The following is an 18,553-nucleotide window of genomic DNA, read 5'->3' on the forward strand; positions in this document are numbered from 1 at the left end:
CCTGGTGCTTGATGGTCAGTCCTGAGGACTGGCAAAGGCACATGCCCACCTTCAAGACGGAGGATCCAGGGAACTACGGCCGGCGAGCCTAATCTCAGCTCCTGGAAAGACGGCAGAGCATTTGCTGCTGGAAACCATTTCCCAGCGCACGAAGGAGATGGTGATTGGGAACAGCCAACGTGGTTTTACCAACGGCATACGCATCATCCTGACCATCAAAAAGCTTCCAACTCCAAATACCTTCTCCCCCAACAAACTAGCTATGAACAACAGCCACTGGGAATAAAAAGCGTAAGGCTACATCCCGCAAGGATCCATTTAGGGTAGTGACCTAAAAAGCAAAATGCGGTTTCACTCTTTCTCGTCAGAAGGAGGACAACACGCAATGACAACATTTAACACTGGGATTTTTTTGAACACACTGAGATTATTATACAACACTTTCGGCTCAGATAGTCACGCAGCAGAACTAATGTCTTCCACGAGACCGTAGGAAAGAACATTTTTCACTGATTTGACATGACAGTCAACCACGGGCTTCATGCAATTGGACTTCTAAGAGTGATGATCACCTCACTTGGGTCTCTATTTTAAACCTCTCGAACTGGAAGACTGATTTAGCAGTAAGAGGTCTCTTCATTCGGTCTTCCACCCACAGCTCGGAATGCCCCTTCGGCCAGCACGGTGCCTGCTTTGCCGTGCCCGTCTGTAGCTACGCCGTGGAAAGGAACAAACCAGCCTGGAGGAAGCACAAGAGAGGCCTGGCCCAAGGACTCACTCACCATCTCGTACCCTCAGTCATGGGGCTGAGAGGACACGGACACTTTATTTCTTTATTTTTTTCCAGATGGAAGGAGGGAGAAAATTGCCTAGAAATTTGGTAAATCCAGCTATGGAAAAAAAAAAAAAAAAAAAAAAAAAAAGCAGAGCTTCAGTGCCTGGATGAGAAAATGGTGTAGAGCGATGTGGTTTAAATTCAGTAGTACCTGGTGAAGTTTTTGGAATTGATTAACTTTATCCAGGAAGGACTGCCTTCTCTAAAATAAACCAGAACCAGATTACTAGAGCTTAAATGTGCCCGGGATCTTCTAGCACAAAGACAAGGGGAAGCCATCGACGCGGCCACGCAGAAGTACTGGCTGCCCACGGACTTCGGCAGCTCCTGCGACGCGCGTGGAGGACTCGGAGCAGCGGAGAGGACACAAGACACAGGCAGGAGACTGCCACCGCCTCAGGGGACACAGTCCATACAAACCGTGCTCCGGAGTCTCAAGCATCCCTCGTTAGTGTTTCCAGGGGACAGCACGTCAGAGGACCAGCAGAGAAGCAGCACGGGCCGAGTCCCCGGCACAACGTGGAGCTCAGCTGAAGACTGACCCGTGCAGGAGCCACGCTGCCATTGTGGCCACAGCGCACTGAAGTTCTAATGCCACAGGAGCGGGGTCCGAGTAACACCTCCTTTTGCAAAGGGGAACTGTAAAGACCCGAGCAGGCTCACCGAAAGGATAAACTAAGGGGAAAAGGCTACTAAGGTAGCATGGAGCTTTTCCAATGACACCGTATCAGAAGCTGAGAGCATTCCCCATCAAGAATACAAAAGCCTGGGCAGGAGCTAGGGAAAGCCAGCAGGATTGGAAAACAGATGCTGTTAGCAGTAAGACAGACATTCTTTAAACGCACAGGGTGGTGTCCAAACAAGGAGAACTGAAATGAGCACTAATTCAGGCTAACTGAATGTAAATAATAAGATTTAAAAAAAAAAAAAAAAAAAAGAAAGAAAAAGTTTGAGAAATAGCTTACTAAAGTAGAAAAGCTGCTATGGAAATATTTGTTTCAAACACCACAAGTAGGATGCCTGCCAGAAAGTCTGTTGGGCTGATAGATGATCAAAATGAAAAGAGACCACTTCAGAAGCAGGAAAGCTAAATTAAGTATTTCCGTTGAACTCCTGGCAGTGACCAACGCCAGATACCCAGGGAAGAGAACAAAAGCGGGGCAGGCGCACAGTGAGTCTTCCCGCTATATGCTCCTATCTTCCACCAGCTTAGGGACTTTGTAATTCGGAGATAACAGATACCCGCATGATAGCTTCTACTGGATTTTTCTGCCATGAATAGCCTAATTGCCTTTTTACCTTTTTTTTTTTCTTTTAATAAACCCAGCGTTTCCAAAAGAATGCAACGTAAATTGACATACTATTGCCGACACCAGCCTTTTTATCAAGCAAACAGAGGGAGGAAAACATCACACCAATTTTTATAAAAGGGCCCTGGGGAGCTAAAGAATTGCAGACCACTAAGTCTGACTTCTGTGTTGAAAAGAAGCTAGTAATAAATAAAAAAAAATTAGTAAACCATAGAAACGGGTTTTGTGGAAGAAAGCCATGCTGCAGAAACATATTATCACCTTTTGGGGCAACCAAAAACTACGTGGACACAGGTGAGGCTATTAACAGAGTAACTGAATTTCCAAAGCCTTTGATGAGGTTCTTTTTGCTTTGTTTACAAGCAAAGCTCTTCAGCGAAGTATGGCAGGGTAAGATGGAAGATCTCTTAGATTAATAACTGCCAGAGTGTAAAAACCGAGAGATCTTCATTCCAGTTTGTGGAAGGGCGTTTGTGACTGCAGCAGCGTAAGTGTCTGTGCTGGGAGCCAAGCCGTCCACCTCCTCTTCTAGGTCATTACTGAACAACAAACCAAGTTCTTGGTGGCTGCAATTAAAATGAATAAACAGCTGTAGAATAATTCAAGGACACGAGCTGGCAGGAGAGCTCATTGCAAGTGCAAATGAGCGTATATGGAGTGTTAGACCACTCGTAGCGCGTATACTCATAGATACGCCCTAAACTTGGCATTACCACTCACAAAAAAAAAAAAATAATCTTGGAGTCAGTCGTGGATAGCTCTTTGAGCATTTTAGCTCAGAGTTAATGAAAGGGCAAATGGAACGGTAGGAATAACAAGGAAGGAATATGAAACACTTATACAGTAGCTTGATGTAGGTATCTCCGATACTGCTGTATCACAGGGCGGCAGCGTAACAGAGGTACGTGACAGCACCCGGGAGGAGAGGTTAAACCACCACCATGTTCTTCTGGTCAGAAAAGGTCACCGACTCAGGATGTCATTAACTCCAGCAGTGTAAATGCATTTAAAAGACAAGCTTGTGCACAGAAAAAGGTCTATGAAGCCTGACAATCCTGTTGCAATTTTTGGCTCAAGTGTCCGAGCCCACTGGTTGCCAGGAATGAAACTCAGTCCATTCTTGTATGTTTTCTCCCAAGCGTGTGTTATCGGCCAGAGCCAGAGACCAGACTGGCAAGAAAAATGACCTCTGGGCAGACCCAGTATAGCTGTATTTTTCAAATTTCATTTTATTTTAAAATACCCCAGAGAAGTGACTCATTATGCTGGAAAAACAACTCGATCCTTGCTGTCTCTAGCGGCAATTCTCTTCAGTTAAGATCTTTTTTTTCTTTTTTTGAGAGGACACACCTTGTTCCCTGACAGCATTCATCCTCAAACCATTTTTTATTTCCCTAGCACGGTGTGTTTATCTTGAATTCAGGATCATCAAGAAACTTTATCACTCTATTTTTACTTCAGCTCTACCTCTGTGCAGGCTCCTGATCACCAAAAAAAAATAATAATCCAGGGAGCAATCAATATCCTTCTTCCCTAAAGCTAACGTTAGTTTTATCACAGGTCTGCTAGGAGGCGGGGACAACATGTAAAATTCAACATAAATGACTGCTCTTAAAACTAAAAGGCTGCCACCTATCAGGATAATAAAAAGAGATCCAAAAATGGTAAAAATCACCAAGTTTTAAGGAAAAGTTTTCTGCCAGCAACTGTACAGAGGTTTTGTACAGGGTCTACTACGCCTGCTCCGCTTCTCCGCAACTAGAAATAAGGTGGACAACAGGTATTGTCCCACCTAAACCCAGCTCATGGCTCCCTTGCCCCCCCCGCCGCGTGCCGAAAGGCTGCAGTGAGACGATGCCGTCTTTGAAACGTGGTACACCGACTTTTACGTATCCCCGCACGGTCTTCATTTTGGTTAACCAAAGCTACGACCTGCCGTACGCCAACAGAAGTGCTCGGCTTCAACCTCAAAACAGACCGGTTAAAATCCACGAGGCAAGAGGATGCAGCACTGGCGAAACGGAAATATTCTGATGTACGGGACAAGCGACGTCCCCACGGCATCCAAGGTTACTCCTCTCTGCAGGGGTAAGAGTAACTGCAAGGGTTAAGGCTTTGCTCGGCAGCTGGGGCTGCCCAGAATCACCCCCAAAGTTCCCGCCGAATCAGTAAAGGCAGCTGGCAAACCACCTCGGCAACGCCTCCGACTCCAAAGTCAACTCTAAACATGGGGGACCAAAGCCCCTCCACTGGCACTTCTCCTCCCTTCCCCCCCCGGCAGGGGGAAGCCCTAAGGCTCTTCAGCTGAGAGAGACAGTTCTTGCAGCACTATTTCACTCCCACCAGCACTGCCCGGGAAAGCATTCGGCACCCTCCGCCCAACAAACCCGGCTGCCTGGGGGGGAGTGCTGCAAAATTCTCGTGCTGAAAGGAGGAGAAGGCTGAGGTGAGGTCCACCTGGATTTGAATGTCTGTGAACGAATAACCCGGTCTTTGCCTTAAAGATCTTCCTCAACGAGCAATGCCAAGGTACCGCTAACCAAAGAAAGATGACTATGCTGCCCTTCGGTGGGATGAAACGGAATGGTGACCAGCCTTATCAACCAAAACGGCTTCTGGACTTATTAAACAGATCAGCGGGAGGAAAATAAATACTGCATCCAACGGGCCATCTGCTACCTTCTGCGGCATTTCTTGCCGCTCTCGGGGATCCGCAGGAAAGTGAGTGTGCCGATACCCCAAAGCGTACAGCAGTATCAGCCGGTCTTACCTTGCTTCCCCTCTCTCCTGCCGTTCCCAGGGGGCACACGGCAGCTACAAACCTTTACCCTCCTTAGGGCAATTGCAAGCACCCCAAGTATTCCATACGTAAAGTATTTGTTGAATATTTGAAGTTGGCTGAACGATGCCTTTTGTTCACGCTGTTTTCATGCCGTTTTGTTTGCTTGCTTAGAATATAAAGTAATAAAACCTAACTTTGATTTGAGCTGCTTGGCTTTGACCTTCAGGGAAGACTCATCCGCAAGTGTGCTCGGAGGAAACCGTTTCTAAAATCCATTTCTTCTGCTCTGATCGGTCACATGGCTGTCCCTCCTATTCCCCAGAGAATTTAATTCTTCTTTGGGAATTTCTATTTATTACTTCTGTTCTGAAGGACAGTAAAGACAAACTCTGAGATTATGGCAAAAATCCTCCAGGCAGCTATAGGTGTGGATCCGTCTGCGTGCTCCCTGGTGTCCTCCACCTCGGGGAGAAGCAGCGGGGAGGGAGCGCTTGGCTGTGCTGCCAAAGGCAGAGCCGCCAGCCTGGTCCCACCGCCACGCTGCCACTCCTGCGCGGCCGTCCCTGTGGGTGGGGGGCAACCCACCGCCTGCTCCCACCGCCTCCCCCTCCCCAGGGACGGCCACTCCTGGCACCAGCTCCCCTCTGCTCAGGGCATCGCAGCACCTGACGGGGAATCACAGAATGGTTTGGGTTGGAAGGGACCTTAAAGACCATCCAGTCCCCTCCCTGCCCTGGGCAGGGCCACCTCCTCCCAGCCCAGGTCGCTCCCAGCCCCGTCCAACCCGGCCTTGAACCCCTCCAGGGATGGGGCAGCCACAGCTGCTCGGGGCACCCTGCGCCAGGGGCTCACCGCCCTTAAAGTGAATAATTTCTTTCTAATATCCAATCTAGATCTCCCCTCTTCCAGTTTGAAGCCATTCCCCCTCGTCCTATCCCTACACACCCTTGTAAAAAGTCCCTCCCCAGCTCTCCCGGAGCCCCTTTAGGCACTGGAAGGGGCTCTGAGGTCTCCCTGGAGCCTTCTCCTCTCCAGGCTGACCCCCCCACCTCTCCCAGCCTGTCCTCCCAGCAGAGGGGCTCCAGCCCTCCCAGCATCTCCGGGGCCTCCTCTGGCCCCGCTCCAACAGGTCCACGTCTTTCCTATGTTGGGGGCTCCAGAGCTGGAGGCAGCACTCCAGGTGGGGTCTCCCCAGAGTGGAGCAGAGGGGCAGAATCCCCTCCCTCGCCCTGCTGGCCACGCTTCTGATGCAGCCCAGTTGGTGCTCTGGGCTGCAGTCGTGCATTGCCGGCTCATGTTGAGCTTCTCATCAATCAGCACCCCCAGGTACCCTGCAGGCTGAAGAACCAGGAAACGGTTCTACTCTTTGAGTTTCCTTAGTCCTGTTGCCTCCTACGAAAGGCACCGGTGGGTGCCAGCGCCTCGGCAGAAGCAGCAGTGTGTGGGGAACACCTCCTAAAAGAAAGCACCGACCTCGGCAGGTTACCCGCATCGGCTTCTCCCCTTCAGAACCACCTCGTTAGCGCAGAGGTCCAACCGCCGACTGTGGCGAAGGAGGAGAACTGATGTGAACCCCAGGACAGCCAGGGCCTCCTCCCCCCCGGCGGGGACAGGCACGGTGCTCCCCCGAGTGCCAGCGAGGGGAAACCCCCAGCCAGCCCCCGAGGACGGGTAACGCTGGGCTCCCTGCCCCTCGCACTGAGCGCGCAGCCGCGGGAAGGTCAAGCAGCCGTACTCTCATGTAGAGACTCCCCTTCAAATGCAAAAAAACTCCACCACCCAACCAAAAAGAAACCCCTACCGATCCATGGGTTTGCTCAGAGACCTGTCCTTAGCTGGTGTTTCACAAGGAAAATGATATCAAATGCAGATTAGCCTGAGAGCAAGTTTGGCTCCAGCACACAGCAAAGATCAGAAGAGACTGCATAAACCCGTGAGTAATTATTGAGTAAACATTAGTAACTTCCCAGAATTTCCCCACACCAAAGCAGACACCCACCCAACGAGTAAAAAAATGTTTTTCCTAAGATTGCTTTCTTCTTTATGACAAATGCAGTGAGAAACTGTTAGAAGATTACTCTTCCATCAGCTCCAAACCCCAAACACTGCTAAGGAAGATCTATACTTCTGTTAATGCAGGTAATTAAGCAGAGCTAGTTAAGGCAACAATATCTTTTTGTTTCTGTTCTCTCTCTCTCTTTTTTTTTTTTTTAAAGCATTGGAGTGAAACCAAAACTGAATAAACTAACAGTAGCATAGGAACTTCTGCAAGACACAATAAAGAAAAAACATTCTTTCTTAAAAACAAGTCTCAAGAAGTTATGGGTTAAGAAAAGATATGACCATGAAGACTGTGGCTGGACCTGGAACATGCAAATACATGCAATTAGACACTAAAATGGATGAGTTCAGAGATAAATCAATATAGATTAAGTATTCATGAAAGGAATAATTGGAAAAGCATTAAGAATAATATATGGAAACATTTGGTATACTACAGCACTCTTGCCTGTCAGGACAAGAAGCCTTAAGTATTTGGCCAAATTAATAATATTATTTTAAACATCGATTAAGATATATGGAAAAAAAATAATTAAACCCCACAAAAACAGAATTTAAAGGAAAAAAAAAAAGATTACTTACTCTTCTTGACGCAAGTCATTAACGCTCCGATCTAGTGAGATCATATCACTGGCCACCATATTAAACCCAAACTCTTTAATGCTGGCTTGAATGGACTCTTTGTAATCTGGTCCTAAAACATATGGCTTCGCTTCCTCTCCAGGGCCACCAACAACTCCGTGAGGCTCAGGCTCTTTGGGTTCAAAATTACCAAGGACTCCAGGTCGTAAAACAGGATCTCGGTATACAAATGTCTGAGGCTTAAATGTGAGATACTGCCTCTGGATGATGTTTTGCTGCTTGTTATCACCACCACCATGATGATTTAGTTCATTTTTGGCCTTATTTTTCCTTCGAATGGATTCCAAGTCCACTTCCACACCTTCAACATGAGGCCAAGGTACCACAGGTTTGAACTTCTCGTTTCCCAGTCTGTGGTCTCCTTTGTTGGGCATGGGTCTGTTGGCTTCCTTGTCATCCTAGATATACACACAGAGAAACAGCAGGACATCACATCAATTTATGGCCCTTTATTTATTTAAATCCAGTACCTTAAAATATAGGTTAAGCAAGAAGGGAGAAGTCCCTGTTAAGGGGCAGAAGGAACACGTTTTACTAAAGCAACCAGCAGCTCGAGAACGTCACCAGCTGGTGTCCACCCTTACCTTGGTGAGCGGCGCCTGGAAATGGCCGAGCGCCTCAGCACCCCCAAAGACCAAGCACCCCCTGGGACACGTTAGCCGGACCCCATCCCTGGCCGTGCCAGAGCCGCTGCCCCGGGACCACGGCTGAGCCTGTCGGGGAGGGCGGCACGGAGGGGGACATGCCTGCAGCGTGGCACCTTGGGGACACTCCTGGACACAGGGGCTTCTGAGGCCACTGCAGGGCCTCGGTGGACACCAGATACTGCCGCAATGTGCTCCTGCGCTGGAAGAAGTTCTGTGACCAGGTGTCCCGTGGCATGCAGGTCATCTTGTCCCTACCGTTTGTCCCCAACATGCTCCCACCAGGCATGGTTCCCTCTGCCACCCTTCATCCATGACATGTTCCCACCAGGCATGGCTCCCTCCGCTACCCTTCATCCATGACATGTTCCCACCTGACGTGGCTCCCTCTGCCACCCTTCATCCATGACATGTTCCCACCTGACATGGCTCCCTCTGCCACCCTTCATCCATGACGTGCTCCCACCTGACATGGCTCCCTCTGCCACCCTTCATCCATGACATGTTCCCACCTGACATGGCTCCCTCTGCCACCCTTCATCCATGACATGTTCCCACCTGACATGGCTCCCTCTGCCACTCTTCATCCATGACATGTTCCCACCAGACATGGCTCCCTCCACTACCCTTCATCCCTGACGTGCTCCCACCAGACAAGGGTCCTTCCACTGCAACAGCAGTGTGGGTTTGGGAGCTGTGCGGTAATCCAGAGGCCGAACTGAGATGCTGCCCTGATCTGCTCCACTGCACAGCCAGACGGACCGACCTGCCCGGGGCAGGGAACTGCCACTGGCACGGGCATCTCCTGCATCCCTGTTTGAAACAACTTCACCATTCTACAGCACTCCTCCCTGCCTCCCCAGCGAGGGGCCTGAAGTTCTCTCTGAGAAGAAAGGCTGGGAGGTCAGAAACTGCACGGCGCGTTCAGTGATCAGCGAGGGTGGTGGGGTTTGAACAAGGGTGGCTGATGTTACAGAACCCAGGCAGAAACCAGGCTCTGAAGCCTCCGAGCGCGAAGTCTCCAGGGTACCACAGACCCACCCGTGAGCGCTCCCCCGAACCGAGAGTCACCGCTTTTTCCAGTACTGCTGTCCAGGAGGACAACAGGAAAAAGCTGCTGGAAGTACAGATTTCTCTGTGGGTAAACGGGACAGAGAACAATGCCCACGGTTCAGCAGCGTCTCGCTATCTATTCACAACTACAGAGCCAAACCACAAGCTGGCATCAGGAGGGTGTCACCTTCGTGGACGTGCTGGCGGCAGGGACAGCTGCACAGTCGGCGCGGGTCTCTCGGGGGCTCCTCCCGTCGCACCCCGAAAACCTCCAGTTTCTCTGGACAACCTGTCCAGCCACTCCAGCAGTCTGGCAGCGACGGTATTTTCCCCTCACGCCTCAGCAGAAGCTTCTCATGTTGCCTCTTGTCCTTTCAGTGCGCATCCCTCACAGGACTTTATTTCCATTTTCTCTGTAACCTCACTTTTGAGGGTGAAAACATGCAATTAAGTTCCACATCAGACTTTTCTCCGGCCAAACCAAGCCGAGCTCCTCTCCCCTGTCCACGACCGCCTCATGTGCTGCAGCCCTCCCACCCCCTTGGCCGGTCTCTGCTGGGTCCCCGCCGTTTGCTAACCCCTCTCCTGTGCCGGAGGAGAAGCAGCCATGGTGCCCACCCCTTGGCTCGGGGTGAAGCTCTCCCCAGTGTCGCCCATTGCGCAGCCCGCCTCTGCTGCAACAATACTTACTACCACATTACAATATCTTCCCCATGTATCATTCTGCATAATAAAACTTCAGAAATTAAGAAAAATCCAGTATAAACCATGTCTAGATTAACACGGTAACAGCGGGAGTCAGATCAGTGCCAATTCAAAGTAATCGAGTTTATTCGAGAAACTTTCTGACCTCTCTGCTTTTTCCAGCTTAAACAGGGAAGACGTATAAAATGCAGAAGTGTTACATTACTCTGTTCTTCCACCACCGCTTTTTGAGGAACTGAACACGAGCGTGAGAAAGGGGAGGGTAAGGGCACGTGAAAAGGCACCCGTCGCCAGGAGGTAGAAGGCTGCCAGGGATCTAAATAAAGCCCTGAGGGGCCCTTTGGAAAGAGCATCGTCCCACCCGTACCCTAGAAATGCAAAGGCAGGCTTTGCCACTTGACTGCCGGGACACTGCCGAGCACTCAGCTCTTACCACCTCCCGCCCAGTTCCTGCTCCGCGTGCGGGGGCAGCTATAAAAGCCAACGCAATGGTGGGCATCCGCGGGGAGGGTGCTCGAAGAGAGCGTCATTTTGACCGCATAGAGTTGTGATGCGTTCACAGCCTCAGTGACGTTGAGTTCTGGTCTCCGCATCTCAAAAGGACATTTTGGAGCTGGTACAGAGTAGGGCAACCAGCACCAAGGAGGAGATGGATGGGTGCCTTAAGACCAGAAAGGCTGGAGCAGAAAGGCTGCTCTTCCGTCTTCAAGGCTGCAGCTCGGAGAGGTGATGGCTGAGGGGGACACAACTGAAGTTTAGAAAACCATGAAGGTGATGGATAAATTGAGTGGAAACCCACGGTTTGCCCTAAATACAAGAACTGGAGGTGCTTGACAAAACTGATAGGAGATCAACCGAAAAATGTTCTTTGCACAGTGAAGTCCTGCTGCACAGGAGGCTGTGGGGAGAGATGGTACCCATGGCTGACGAAGGGATGAGACACCGCGATGGATGACAGGTCCATGAGCACTCGGTAAAAGGGCAGGGAGGTACCTTCAAAAACCGGGAATTCGGCAGTTGTGGATGCTGGAGGAGCCCGAAGGGGAGGGAGCACTGCAGGCAGCCAGGCTGACCTGCTACCGCTCTCCGGGCTCCCCAGGGGTCGGGATCCGGCCCTCGGTCCCTATGAAACGCCTGTGCTCTGCACGGCATTAAACATCCTCCCGCTCCGCTTCCACCATCTATGAAGCAGTTACGAGCTTCCCCTTAGCCGGTCCTCCAACTGAAACGCAGCACTTCTCAAAGTAATTTGGTTATTTTGCTGTCGTCGGGACTCTGACTTGTATCACGTTTAGCCTCATTATAACTGTTATGCACAATTTGCATTATAATGCATTTATTTGCTGTTCCCTTCCAGACACTAAATAAATTCCATTTTCGCAGGCCTGGGAAAATATTGCACAAAGCAAGACAGTTACACACACGCACAGAGACGCACTCCTTCACCTCTTTCCTGCCATTTCTCTGTGCCCCGGACAAACGTGAGCGCTGTGGGTCAGCCCCTGCGGTGGGGCAGCACAGCTCAGCGCCTCCCACCCGTCCGCTCCTCCCTCCCCACCCAGCACCAGCCCAAAATGCAGGATCACAAGGGAACCTGTGAAGAAAACTAACTCCGTCTCAGCATTTTCCAGGCATAAAAAAAGAAAAGAGAAAAAAAGAAAGAGAAAGAGAAAAAAAGAAAGAGAAAGAGAAAAAAAGAAAGAGAAAGAGAAAAAAAGAAAGAGAAAGAGAAAAAAAGAAAGAGAAAGAGAAAAAAAGAAAGAGAAAGAGAAAAAAAGAAAGAGAAAGAGAAAAAAAGAAAGAGAAAGAGAAAAAAAGAAAAAGAAAAAAAAGAAAGAAAAAGAGAAAAAAAGAAAGAGAAAGAGAAAAAGAAAGAGAAAGAAAAAAGAAAGAGAAAGAGAAAAAAGAGAGGAAAAGAGAAAAAAGAAAGAAAAAGAGAAAGAAAGAAAAAAAAAAGAACTATCAGTGTTTAAGCGCGTGATGCGCTCCACAGCTCCTGCAGGTTATTCGTTTTCTCCAGAGATAACCCAGACAAATGCTGTCTGGAAAAAAAAGCAAAGTCAAACCACAATCACAGAACTATTTTGGTCATCATATAAGCCACAATGCCTTCGCTAGGGGCTTCTGGAGCTTCTTCTCTTTTATGAATGATGACTTCCCTACTTCTTTTTTTAAATGATTTAAAGACATATCCAAAAAATTGAAATAGCTTTAATCAGTGTGCCCCGCTGTTTAGAAATTTGGCTCAGCTAAAAATGTAGCATCAAAATTCTAAAAGATTAATACAACAGTGACAAGTCAAACTGGAAGGCGTATTTAAAAAAAATAAATCACAACAACCTTTCTTAAATGGAGAAACAAGACAGTCTTAAAATAATTTGAAAAACTTTGGAAGAGACCAAGTCAGTGACACCAAGGTGAAGGGAGGTCTCAGAAGAAGCGAGCAGGACATGCGTCCGAACTCTGCACTTGTAGGTTTTCCAAAAAAAGAAGGAAAAGAAGCAAAACTCTGCGAATTCTCTCACTTCTGAAGACAAGCAACAACTAAATCTCATTACACTTTTATAAGGGGCGCGTAGTAAGCTGTTTACATACATAATATAGTAAATGTTGACATGTTTACTGTAATATAGAAAAATGTTTACTCCACAGCTCATTGCTGTTTTTCTACAGGGCTAGATCCAGGCTTTCCTGCCAGCTTTCCCAGCTCCACTTCAGGGCATGCTGCTCCAGTTTTAAAATGTTCTTTTCGCTCCTTAGGGGACTACATATGAGTCACCGCAGTGGGTGTTTCCGAAACAGTGAGATGATATCAATACAGTCAATCCCGGACTTGTATTAAAAAAAAAAAAAAAAAAATTAAAAAAAAATGAAAAGAGGTATTTGGTGTAACGTTTTTTGCAAATTGGGTTCTTCCTTTCTGCAAAAGAGAGGAATGCAAATAAAGGTATAAGGACCATGACCGTATCCTTTTGGAAACACGTTTCTAAATGATAAAGAATAAGAGCAAAAGCTGGGAGAGCGCCCCGCAGGGCGCGGGGCCGGTCCGCTGGCAGCAGGGCGGCTGCTCCCCGCAGTAAAGCCCCACATGGCAGAGCGGCGCGGTCTGCTTTTCGACAGTCAACCCGGTCCCGGCCGGCAACTCCCTGAAACTCCCTATGAAATAATGTCTGAAGTAGAAATTGATGTTAAAAAAAGCAGCTTGGCTTCATTTCTAGAACGGCAGATCGGCATACCGAAAAAGTTTGCTAATTCAAAGCAACATCTATAAAAGCAACTTGCTCATCTAGGCAAAAATCAGCGATGCACGAAGAACGAAAAGAGGAATAATTAAGTAGAATCCAGTGGTATTCTCATTACCCAAGGACACAAAAGGAAATGAAAAAGCCTCACGCTCTCAGAATATAGACCTTCATGCCCAGCTGACTGAAGACAGACACCGAGCGTTGCAATATTCTGGTGTTCCTCACGAAAAACTGTAAAAACTGGTAGTTCTGTTTTCTCCAGTCCAGTTTTTACCTTTCTTAGCTCTTGGCTGCATCTACACCACCGCACGTACCACGGAAGGCAAATGCAATATACGTTCTTCTGCCCTAAGGAAGGGCTGAAGGGCTTTTAGCTGCGGGTGACTCAATAGCGCCCAGAGCCCCTCTCCTGCGAGTCCCTCTTCTACGCAGAAAAGCAGCATTTTGAGTAGAGCCTCTGCAACAGATGATACTCTGCCGGAGACCACCCAGCCAGCAGTTGAGGTTCGGTACTTCAGCAAGGATTTCAACACATCTAAAAGATTTTGCCTTGTTTACCTTGACTTAACGCAGCCACACTCCTAGTTTATGGGGGAAAAAGGCCACTTGAGAGAAATTATATAGAGTCAAGCTATTTGAGTAAATAGGAGGTGTTTGGTTTAATTTATTCAGTTAGCTTGTTGAAAAAAAAAAAAAAAAGGACTACAAGCTGGATTCACAGATTTCCTTATTGACTAGACTCCTGCTGGGAAGATACTAAAATAATGCCTGTTCTCAGCCAGGCTTCGAGCAGGATTCTGCTCTACTAGCTAACGAGAGAGAGGGAAAAATCCCAACACGTAGCACATTTTGGTTTGCTTTGAGTCGTTCTATGTGGGTCTTACTTACCAGGTTACAGTTCAGGGCATAGATGGAAAAAATTATCCGTCACATCGAATTACTTAGTCCTGCAACTATTCTTGTGCTACGTGATAGAAAAAGGCTCCACAACACTCTTATGACCAAAAAACTGGAAGACTTTTCAGTATACAGGAGCAAACAGACAAAAAGGAAAATCAACTTATCCAACAATATATTTCTGAATAGATTTCACTCTAGATACCCATTAACTTCAGAATAAATGAAATAGGCGGTGACTCCCACAGCAGAGCTGGCTGCCTGTCAGAGGGACCGAACGCTCCTTCCGCTTCCAGCGCCATCAGTAACCTCCCCCGGAGCCATCAGTAACCTCCCCCGGAGCCATCGGGAGGTCTCACCACTGCAGGACCGGCTGCAGAGGGCAAAGCAGAACCCAAAGCACACGCACATGGGAAAACGCAGCTTCTCAAACAAGGGTGAAGAGCTATGGCACAACCGCATCACTTCAGAACACAAATAAATAAATAAGTAATAGAGCAGCCCTTATGTAATCATTACCATTTTTTGCACAAAAGGGTCTGTTTTAAGCTCCACACGCAGCACTGCCTTCAAGTCATATTTTTCAAAACCTTCCATCACACGGCAACCACGCTGACCCAAGTTAGGGCAGAAGTTGGACCAGAAGAAGTCTTCAGTGGAACAGGAGCAGCGGCGCTGAAGCCACCCGGCTCGCGTGGGGCACGCGCCGTCGCCGGGCCTGGGCAAAACCGGCTCCTCTGCTTCTCGCGGTGCGCTTCAGAGCCGCTCCAACGGAGACCCAGCGCACGCTGACGCGCTCGGCAGCTCCTACAGCGACTTTTAAAACTTGTGTGAACTTACAGCATTGATAGGACGAGGGGGAATGGCTTTAAACTGGAAGAGGGCAGGTTTAGATTAAACATTCAGAAGAAGTTTTCTCCTGCGAGGGCGGTGAGCCCCTGGCGCAGGGTGCCCCGAGAAGCTGTGGCTGCCCCATCCCTGGAGGGGTTCAAGGCCGGGTTGGACGGGGCTGGGAGCGACCTGGGCTGGGGGGAGGTGGCCCTGCCCAGGGCAGGGGGGACGACACTGGATGGTCTTTAAGGTCCCTTCCAACCCAAACCATTCTATGATTCCATTTATGGGAACTGTAGAAACACAGAGAGAAATAGAATTTTACACTAAATTATAAAAAAACTTTTGAAGTTTAAAAATATGTGTTTGTAAAAAATAACAGATTGCTAAATCACTATAATTGCATGCTTTGTGCAACCCAAGTGGAAAAACCATACTGTTGACGGTATTCAGCACCAGCATTTCCAGGAAAATGTAAGCACGTTATGTTCATATGTCCACAGTCACCCTCAATTTTGACAGATATAGTGACCACATGAAGTCCATTATGCAACCAATGCCATCTCTCCATAGTAGATTTTTGCCCCGTTAAATAGTCTAGGGGAAACAAAACGTACTTATACAAGACCTAATTCATACCTATTAGTGCTAAAACTGCGTTAGTTATGTTATACCAAGTCGGAATACGTTTTGGTAGACAACCAACTTGGCTATGGTTTTGCACCACAAACCCGTTACTGTGGTGGCACCTCCAATGAGCAAGCAGTCCTGCCGGACGGGCTACTTTTTGGGGTGTTCTACACAAGACTGGGTCAGAAGATGGTTATAAGCCACAAAGAAAGCTCCCCCCACAATTAAAAAGAACTTGATGATATCAACAAGTAATCATTACATTACATGCAAAATTTTTATATATATTCTATTAATTAAAAAAAAATATGTAACTCTGGAGTGCAACCAAGGTGCAAGAGTCACAAGCAGCTTTGGAGAAACGTGTGCTCAGCAATAGTTTTATACTACTGTGTATTGTACTCCCTCCTACATCCAAAGGACAAAAAAATAAAATGGCTTTTTTTTAAATTATTTTTTTAAAAAGCATGGAAATTTCCCCATTCCCTGCTTCTCAGCTTCCACGGCATCCATCAAGCTGACTGCTACACCACGCATTACGCATTGCCCTGCGGCATCTTTTATCCGGCTTGCTTGTTCTTGCCCCCTTTCTCTCCGTTCCCCAGGCGGTCCCCGAGGGGGAACTTTTGCCGGGGAGAGATACTTGTAATAAAACACCTAGTCGGCAGCATCGAGGAAAATGCCTTTGCCCACTCATTCCTTATGTCCTATCTGGTACGGCAGAACAGGACAATCACTACTATGTACGCCTCTGCAGTCACAGAAGTAACTATTAGTTTTCAACAGACACCAGCCGACCACAGTCATTAACATCAACCCAGCCCACTGAAAAAAAAAAAAAATAAATAACGAAGTAGCAGCATCGGTGAGCCCCTAAATTACCCGAGTTAGCTGAGGCAAAACCACTGAGGGCAGTAAGAGCAACAGTCTTCTGTCTTACGGTTGACATTCCTGTTAGAGGACCCTGGGCAAGACAGAAGAATGATCCGGAGCCTCCCAGATCCTCTCCTTCCAGACCGCACACCACAGGGCTTTTATGCTCAGAAGAGCAAGAATCGATTACAAGTTTATTACAACACGAATAATCAACATTTTCAGCCCACTTTGATCAAGTGATACACAACATAAAAAAGCATAAATGCAAGTATCTCCCTACACACTGCATCTTTCTGGGTGTGTTTCTGCATCTCGTTAGTTAAGTGGCTTTCTCTGTTGCGTCAAAGTGCAATTTCTCTGGTCCCCATGAAACCAGAGACCACAGGAGACCACACGCTTTCCTTGCCTGCACCGACCCTGGCCCGCTCTTCTTAATGGAACGTGACACAAATCGAGAAAAGACAAACCCTGGACATCACGCAAGGGAAGTCAGCTTAGGTTAAGTACTTAAGACTGGTCTAATCAACCACCAGCTGACCCAGAGACTGCCACAGCTCTAAGTCTGCCATCAGCCGCTTCTCAAATGCCCACAGCCTTCCTTCTTCCCCTGCGCCGACACTGCCCTCAGCCTGTAGCTAACGTGGCATTTCAACTGCCAACTCCTGCAGAGCACCAGCCGCAGTGATGCATTCTCAAAGAGAGACGGCCGTGACTGGGACCTCCACCCCAACAAAGCAGCACCTCTTCGGTACGTTCACCCTCAAATGCACCATACGGGTTGCTGTGCCGTAGATGAGACAAATAAAATTAATTTTAAAAAATCAAATTTGTATACCGGTTGACTCACTTCATGCTAAATTCAGCCATTTAAAATATTTGATTGTAATTCCGTTGTTCAGAACGCTGTTATGGTAACAGCCGAGCCCCATGAAGAGGCCAAAGAGCAAGGAGAGCACCAAGCCCTGCGGCACAGTTGTCCTTCTACTGCGGCACCGGGGAGACAATCCGTCCCCCGCACCGACCCCTCTCTTCCCAAAGCAAAGCCTGGTTTCTTGTCTGGTCTTGAGAGCAGAGACTGCAAGGACTCAATCGCTTCCCGCTTTCCTTCTTTTCCAGAATAACTCTCCACCTGAAGGCTTGGGAGATGTCAGGATGCACCTACTCACAGGAAGGACGCCACTTATTGCCTAGGAAGTTAAACCTTGCTTTCTCTTAAGAAACGTAATGACAATATTTTTTTTCAGCTTCTCAACCTGGAGGTAATGCACGGGGGACCTTGTTGTGCCAGAGGCTCAGCCAGAGGCTCAGCAAGGTGACTTGTTCCTTAAGCAACTCTGCCAGCTGCCATAGGTATCGCAGGAAGAGCGGAGCGGCAGACGAACTGATGCATTTCTAAACAGAAAGTGCAAAAACCTGGCTTCTAGGGACACCGCCAACCCCAGGAAAACGTTTAAGCAGATGAAGGCCGTGGGAAGTCTCCAAATGCTCAGAATTCTGGCTGGCTCTAATCAATATTATCATCTCTCATTTCTGTAAACATTTGTTGTTATGTATTTTGTTCAAACGAAACCTTCTGTTCTCCTTTTAATTTCTCTCAAATTTCCAGTTTTGTTTACAGCGCTTTCATCAAGACGGTGCCATTGCTTACCCTATTTTAGAGGAGCAGAAGGTGGAGGCAAACATTTTTTCCAACTCTTTCTTCTGGGCAAAAGCTGATATTGGGAAGTCCCTTTTGAAAAATGGATGGCAGAAAACGCAAGACTTTTTTTCACAGTATCACAGTATGCTAGGGATTGGAAGGGACCTCAAAAGATCATCTAGTCCAATCCCCTGTCTTGCTCCTCTAAGTGCTCCGGAGTACCCCATTTGCACGTGGCTGTGTGGTTCGGAGCAACCCTATGCATTCATTCAGATTTTGAACACGGCGCTGAATGGCTCACAGTAACCATCCAGAAAACAGCAAAATCGTCAACAAAAAAGGAAAACATACCTCTGCTCTTTAACTTGCATACAAGGGCTTCAGAGCCGAGTATTGGATGCTT

General features: G+C 48.0%; 1 protein-coding gene across 1 annotated transcript in view; it reads right to left on the bottom strand.

Moving 5' to 3' along the window:
* The window catches only part of GALNT7 (polypeptide N-acetylgalactosaminyltransferase 7), a 73,672-nt gene that overhangs the window by 36,143 nt on the left and 18,976 nt on the right, over nt 1–18,553 (bottom strand). Inside the window, exon 2 of the mRNA XM_082482690.1 lies at nt 7,571–8,028. Coding sequence (XP_082338816.1) covers nt 7,571–8,028 — 458 coding nt within the window. The remainder of the gene's footprint in view (nt 1–7,570; nt 8,029–18,553) is intronic.

The sequence above is a fragment of the Vanellus vanellus genome, assembly GCF_965231255.1.
Source record: "Vanellus vanellus genome assembly, chromosome: 4".
Lineage (NCBI taxonomy): Eukaryota > Metazoa > Chordata > Aves > Charadriiformes > Charadriidae > Vanellus > Vanellus vanellus.